Source organism: Arachis duranensis, chromosome 4, assembly GCF_000817695.3.
Source record: "Arachis duranensis cultivar V14167 chromosome 4, aradu.V14167.gnm2.J7QH, whole genome shotgun sequence".
Classification (NCBI taxonomy): domain Eukaryota; kingdom Viridiplantae; phylum Streptophyta; class Magnoliopsida; order Fabales; family Fabaceae; genus Arachis; species Arachis duranensis.
The window spans coordinates 94,519,374-94,526,527 of record NC_029775.3 but is presented as its reverse complement, the minus strand read 5'-3'; the positions used below and the strand labels follow the sequence as shown (position 1 = coordinate 94,526,527).

General features: G+C 31.1%; 1 protein-coding gene across 1 annotated transcript; it reads right to left on the bottom strand.

Annotated features, from left to right (window-relative positions):
- Window positions 1–869: 869 nt before the first annotated feature.
- Window positions 870–7,105, bottom strand: LOC107484985 (chlorophyll synthase, chloroplastic). The gene is made up of 15 exons (XM_016105528.3): window positions 6,863–7,105; window positions 6,640–6,675; window positions 6,437–6,516; window positions 6,022–6,109; window positions 5,236–5,321; window positions 5,041–5,127; window positions 4,808–4,873; window positions 4,613–4,696; window positions 3,743–3,804; window positions 3,057–3,132; window positions 2,721–2,783; window positions 2,518–2,599; window positions 1,879–1,955; window positions 1,513–1,560; window positions 870–1,278 (listed from the first exon to the last, which is right to left on the bottom strand). The coding sequence occupies exons 1-15, from the start codon at window positions 7,089–7,091 to the stop codon at window positions 1,216–1,218; spliced, it is 1,227 nt and encodes a 408-aa protein (XP_015961014.1). The 5' UTR covers window positions 7,092–7,105; the 3' UTR covers window positions 870–1,215.
- Between the last annotated feature and the right edge of the window lie 49 nt (window positions 7,106–7,154).

The following is a 7,154-nucleotide window of genomic DNA, read 5'->3' as shown; positions in this document are numbered from 1 at the left end:
AGAGCTGCGCAGGGGGAGTAGCGCGGCGTGACGAAGCTGCACAAGGGGAGGAGCGCGGTGTGCGATGGCTGCGCAGGGGCAAGAGACTGACGCGGGAGGAAGAGAGTGCGGGCAGAGACCGGTGACAGTGGTGATGAAGATGAGCTTGGAAGGAGAGGAACGCAACGTTGTGGATGAGCCGAGGTGGAGGAAGGCAGCGTCGAGGATGAGGGCCGAGGAGGACGGTGGCGCGGACGAACAGAGGATGACTTCTTTGGTTTCAAAGTGCGCCATTGAGTTTTGGATGTGATCCTCTGAATTTTGGATGTGGGATAAATGCGAATTCTCTACTTCTATGAGAGTTTTGAACGTGTTTAGTTAATAATTAGATAATTTAAGGTTTATTTTAGAATTTTAAAATTAAAATTTTGAATTGTGAATAATTTGATTTTTAGATGTGTATTTAAATTATAATATATTAATAATTAAATATATTAAATCTGAAATAGAAATTTAAATTTTAAATTTTAAATTTTAGTTTTATTTAGTTTGTATTTTGAATATGTATTTAATTTTTAAAAGACACTAAATCTATTCATAATTTTTAGATGTGTTTATTTTATTTTTTTTAAATTATTGTAATAAAAAGTTGAATATTGTACCATTTTACCTAGTTGAATTGTATTCTTTTTCTATGAAACTTTGTATTAACAGTCAAGTTAGCACTTGCTAAAGATGGATGCCCTCTATATAAACTTCCACTCTTGACTTAAAAAACAAGTCAACCATCCAAACTCTCATGTTAGTTGAAAATCTCCTCACTGAATATATAAGAAGCAGCCAATTTGAATGAAGAAGCAGCCAAGAGCAACATTATATATAGTTAGGGACAAATATGATTTATATATCCAAGTGAGGAAAGTAGTTATAAACTAGTTAATTACACAGTTATACCAGAATTAACACAAGTAATATTCCTTTCCTCCTGACAGTAAGTTCTAAAAAACATGAAAGGAAATCGTTGTGTCAAAATAGTACATTGTGTTTAATTTGTTAGGCTTCCTAGAAAGACATTTCTTAATTAAACCTCATGGAATAATTAAACGGCACCAAAAAGAAAAAATGAAATATACTAGAATGCACCTATCTTAATAATATCACTTCTTCATCTAATTATTAATTCGATCTATATGAATTCCTTGGCTTCCTATGTAACTTTTGTACATTAACTAATCATCAGTGGCAACTTGCAAGAGCAGTCACCAACATGCCAAGTACCAGAAATGGCTGTGCACTAGCCTGCAAACATTAAAATAAGATAATGTGATTGAACGGTTAAATGATTGAAATTTATGATACATATATAAAAAATTATTTAACAATATAAAGCCATAAGACATATATTTCAATAATAGATAATTGAAAAAGAGAAAACTAATTTATAAGAACATACATAAAAAAATGTGTCTAAACTATTTTATTTAAGAAACAGAGAGATAGTATCAACCAAAGTTTTACGTGGTGAACATGTACCTGATATTTAACATCGTATTTCTCAGGGTCCTTGAGGAAGTACTGGAACTGAGAGGCAAAAGGCAATAAGCTAATCATTTAGTACTTAGAAGGGAATTTTCATATTTTTTAAGAGTGAAGTATTCTGTTTTTATTTTTTCAAATTAAAGGACAATATGTACTCTATTGAAAGGTTTATACTATAGCATGACTATTGCTAGCTACTAGCTAAGTCAACACACACATACGAGGTATATCTAGGAAACTATGGTGATTAACAATTACATCTTAAATGCGCAATTATTAAAATATAGAATCAAGACCAGAAAATAGAAGAATAATTTTGAAATCCTTTATAAAAATGCATGTGATGTGTCGTTACTTTACCTGAAAAATGACTTGTGGAACTGTCAAGAGGAGTAAAGCCAAAGCATGATATGGTTTACCAGCCCCAAGTAGATATCCTGCAACCATGAATAGTATAATAATGTCGTTAATAATATATACTAATGTAATCTAATTCAATAATTCAATTTTAGTCTAAGATTATTATGCGCATTCCACACAAAAATTTGTTTGCTGCTAGGGATGCTACAGCATGTGCAACTGAAACGAGCACAATTCTACCTGAATTTTTCAGGTTAGGTTTTACATTTTGACCTAAATTTTCAAGATATCAAGTTATTATGCCATTCTAAATACATACATTTTACTTCGTTTAAACCTATTCGATATTAAGACTCAGTACAGCATAGTTGACATATTGCAATGGTTAAAATTTGTTTTTGTGGCGGTTTAAAACCGTAGCCAACCGGTTCGTTGACGCTTGGTGGAACATTGTCCTTAATGTTGAAAACGGTTTACTGTTGATACAACCGCCACTAAATCAAATATTGTGGCGACTTGTTTTCTAAGACGCACATCACATCAAATAATAAATTATTAACATATCATATAAAATACGATAACGACTATAATTATGAAAACACGTATCCATAATTTAGCTACAGAGGAATCAAAATGTACCAACAATAAGTAATTGTGTAATGTCAATAGCCCCAACAGATATCCACTTTGCTGTTTCAGCACCAAAAGCAACTGGAATAGACTGTTTCATAAAGGTATATCATAAAATTTCTGAGACACAGATCAGAAAAGTTCATATTCTAACTAATTAATAAAGTCAAGTCAAGAGATCAGAATAAAAATCAGAGCATAAGTATATATACCTGAAGACCATGAGCTCTGTCCCCTTCCACACTTTTGAAGTCATTGACAATACCAACCCCAAACTACAATTATATGTCATGCAGAAATTAAGCAATAATATTATAAGGATCACCAATACTATATATTTGACATATTTATTTTCATAATTCATATAGGATCAAATAAATTCTTGGTCATTTAAAATTAGCAATTTATAATTTTGGTTTTGCAAAGTTTTAGTGTGATTGGTAAAAATATTTCGTAAAATAAATGAAATTAAAAAACTATAGATCACTAATTTTTATCATGATCAAAAACTTAACCCTATATATATATATATATATGGTAGTACATACTCCAGCTATGCTGTATAATAGTGTGAGAAAAATTATATCTGCTGATAGAGTCCCAAACAAAGCCTGACCAGCCAACCTGTTAGTAAGAGAAATTGATGAAATAATCACATACTAGTAGTAATAACTTGTGACATTGATCATTTTTTAGTTTTATTTTTCAAGATTTTATCAAAAACAAAATAGAGTAAAAAACAATAAACAAAGAATTGTATGTATTATTTTTATTATAATTTTCACTTTTTTTTCTTCATAAAATTTTAAAAATGAAAGTACAAAATGTTTTTCAAACTAAACAGGCCTTTATATTTCTTAATTTTGAAAACAACCATATTAAGTGTACACAAAAAATTAGCCACCAAATTATGTTGGAATACAAAATACACTTTGAAAAAAAGTTAAATTACATATGTATTTATATATAAATACACATAGTAGCGAATTCGGTGATTGATTTTTGGTGTGTACATAGCATTTTTTTCGAAAAATAATGACCTCCTGGCCTCTTCTGCTTGAAAATAAATAAGCTAAGCAGCATTCATGTTTAGAACTAACTAACTCTACTTCAGCATGCAATGGATAAATACCAAAACACTGAATTTTAGTAACTTGAAAAAAAAAGAACCAAATAAATCAAATCAATAGCAACTGGCTACTAGATCTCTTAGCACAGTAAAAATGTACCACACCATGGCAAACTGATGTAACTTGCTCCAAGGGCCAGGTTTCCTATCCATCCATTTCGTTTTAACTAGAAAAATTAGAACACTTGTGAAGCTTAGACAAATGACAATACAAGATAAACGAAACAAGTGATGAAATAATATCTTCTTTAAACAAAAGACATGGAAGACAATATAGTTGTAAACTCACCTTTCTAAATCGGGTACCAAATTACATGTTTTATTTAAAATCAGCACATATACAGAAGGATTAATATGCCTGAGATAGAAGAAAAACTTGTTTTTGTCTTCCATGTTTTCTTTGGTCAACAGAAGATATTACTAGAAAGCGTAATGTTTTTTTTTTTGGGGCCCTACAATGAGTTTCAAAAATATTTAGTATTTAATTTGTTTTAATTTTGTCTCTAATGTCTTTGATAAGTTTCAAAAATAATCTTTTGTTAATTTTTTATAAATAACAATTAGTCAACCTTTTTTTTCAAATTTTACCCTTTAATCATCCTCTATTCTAAAACACTAACTCAGCATGAAATTTGATGGTCTCGGTATGTTTAAAACTTTTAAGTTGTACCAATTAAAAGTTATTAAATTATAACTTTAATGTATTTTCAAAACAATCCTGTAGAATTTATATTTGTAAATGACTTATTTTCTTGCAGTTTTTTCCACACTTCACAAATATAAACAGTCATATACAACATTCTAACAATTTAAAGTTTTGAAATTTTGAATAATAAAAGATAAAATTTGTAGAAAAAAAAGTTATTTAATTCTTGACATTTAAAAATTAATAATAAATCTTTTTAAATTTTTTGAAAATATTATGAATAAAAAGTATATTTTACGATATTAAAAGTTTAGAAATTTAATAAATACCTTAAAAGGAGGTGCAGAATATATATAAGAGACCAGAGATCCACCTAGTGCAAGATCAAATATTGTAGGAGAAGCATGCCCTGCCTGAAAAATAGAACATTTTAGCAACCCAAACTTGTCATAGATAAATTCACACCAACTTAAAAGAGATGGATCATTGAACTATTAATATTGTAAGTGTACTACTGCACCCACCCATATGTCCAATATACCAGCCAAGGTTAGGCCTCCTAGTAGCAGAAACCATATTTGAGCTATTACCTGCACAGTTTTTAGCAGAATACATGCTCACAATAAGAGTACAGTAAATCTTTTGTCTCGTCACTGACAAAATAATAATGCCTTTTAGGTATGTAACAAAAAATTTAATTAACCTACCGGACAAGTTAATCTCTCACAATTAAAAAAATTTGAAATTTACAACAGACCTCATTCTCAGATATTGCTCCAGAAGGAATTGGTCTGTAAGGTTCATTTATTGCATCAATTTCTCTGTCATACCAATCATTCATAGTCTGAAAGATTGAACACCCCAACAATTTAGCATCATCAAGTCAATTTATTTGTTACATTCAATAATAGCAGCTAGGGAAACATTGAACAACAATCACATCTATCAGTACCTGTGTATATCCCATGAGAAATGGACCAGACATCATCATGCACACAATTGATTTAGCAACATCCTCAAAATCCCAGTGGAAATTTCCTTAACATTATCAGAGATTTGAATGATTCAAATCACATAGCTAAATTTATAGTCAATGTCTCAATGCATTAAAATCTAAAGCACTAACTTTGATCTTAGGATAAAATATGTATGACCAATTTTTATTATGACTAGGGATGACAAAAATACACGCCAAAGCGGGTACCTGTGGCCTGTGGGTAGTACCCGCAATGGAGAGCTTAACGGGGACCCGCGAATAAATGAGGATGCCAAATCCCCGCAACGGGTGAATTTATTAAAATACCCTCACTTATATATAAAGGTTATATATGTTATATTATTTGAAAAGTATAGGTAACCAACAAAATTGGTGAACAATGTGAACAATAGATATATCGGATGTTCATTTCATTAGGTGTACGGATGGTTATTTCTATTTCATTTTCTTTTTTGTGTAGGTTGGAGATTTTATGTGTTTGTGGATTGTACAAAATTTGTCTTTGGATTGTGTTGTAAGATGATAAATTTGGTTGAATTGTATTGGATTATACTATGGTTGTGTTAATTTTTTTTAGTTTTAAGGATTAATATTCATAGATACCCGCAGGTATTCACCTCTCCCGCGTGGAGAATTAAAAGGGAACGTGGGCAGGGGACATGATATCTATTGTCTTCCCTAGTTATGACCACGCATGCAACATTTAATTAATTATTGTAATGGTAAAATTGATGAAGTTACCAGAGGCAGCAGCACCACAAGCTACCCCCCAAATTAATGGAGGCCAAGTCACAGGTTTTGTGAGTTGAAGACGAACCTTACATTTGTTCTGCACAACATGGAATGCATTAAATGATCTAATGGGTAGATTTTATGAAGTATTTTTTCTATATCAATTTATTTTATTTTTTTTTAATAAAATCTACACCATTGAATTACTTAGCTTGTTGCATTGACAATGCAATGAACTCATAGATATGCCAATAATTGATACTAACTTAGTGCACATTAACAGAATAACAGGCACTGACAGATTGTAAAAGATACATATTCAGATTTATATGCGAAGTATGGCAGCGTAATTTAAAATATAAAAAAAAAATCACAAATCTAAATAAGAGAATGAGGAAAATTATTTGCAATGTGGTTGACTCACAGTTTCTTGGGCTGCTCCTTTAATACCAAGAAGTTGATTGAAGCTTGAACCGGTTTTAGTTTGTTGGTTAGGTTCATCAACTGCTCAAACCCCCAAATATAAAATAAATAAAATGTGTGAGAAATAGTACTAAACAATGGGAAATGAACAACAAAAAGAAACCATTTTTAAAAAAATAAATTAAGAAAATTATAATAAATGACCTTGATTTCCAGCTGCTCTAATGGCTATTCTCCTCCCTGCAATAATGTCAATACAAACAACCAAAAGCATAAAAAGGAGCAACCTTTAAACAATGTTTGGCTTCTTAGAAACAAATAAACAATGCATCGGATGCATGCAGGATCATTTGGCAACTTGGGTTTAGGAAATATAAAAGAAAATCCAAAAGGGTATTTAATTTGAGAACCTCAATAGTTAACTTACTAGTGAATGAGGGAGGGAAAAATGGTGCAAGAGGAGGTCGAGAATGAACAGTTGTGGTAGATGATGATGATGATAATGATGTTCTTGGTGAAACCGAAAATATTTTGAGTAGGGACGCCATTGAAGATTTATGTACGAGGTTTTTTTTGTGTTTGGACTTTTGAAACAGAGACAAAGACAGAGCAAATGAGAAAGGACTTGGCTTTTTGATGGCAATGTATGTTCTCATAGAAAGGACGTCTTTGAGGTTGACCTGAATCTAAGTTTTCTTTTTTTTTTTTTTTGGGGTAGT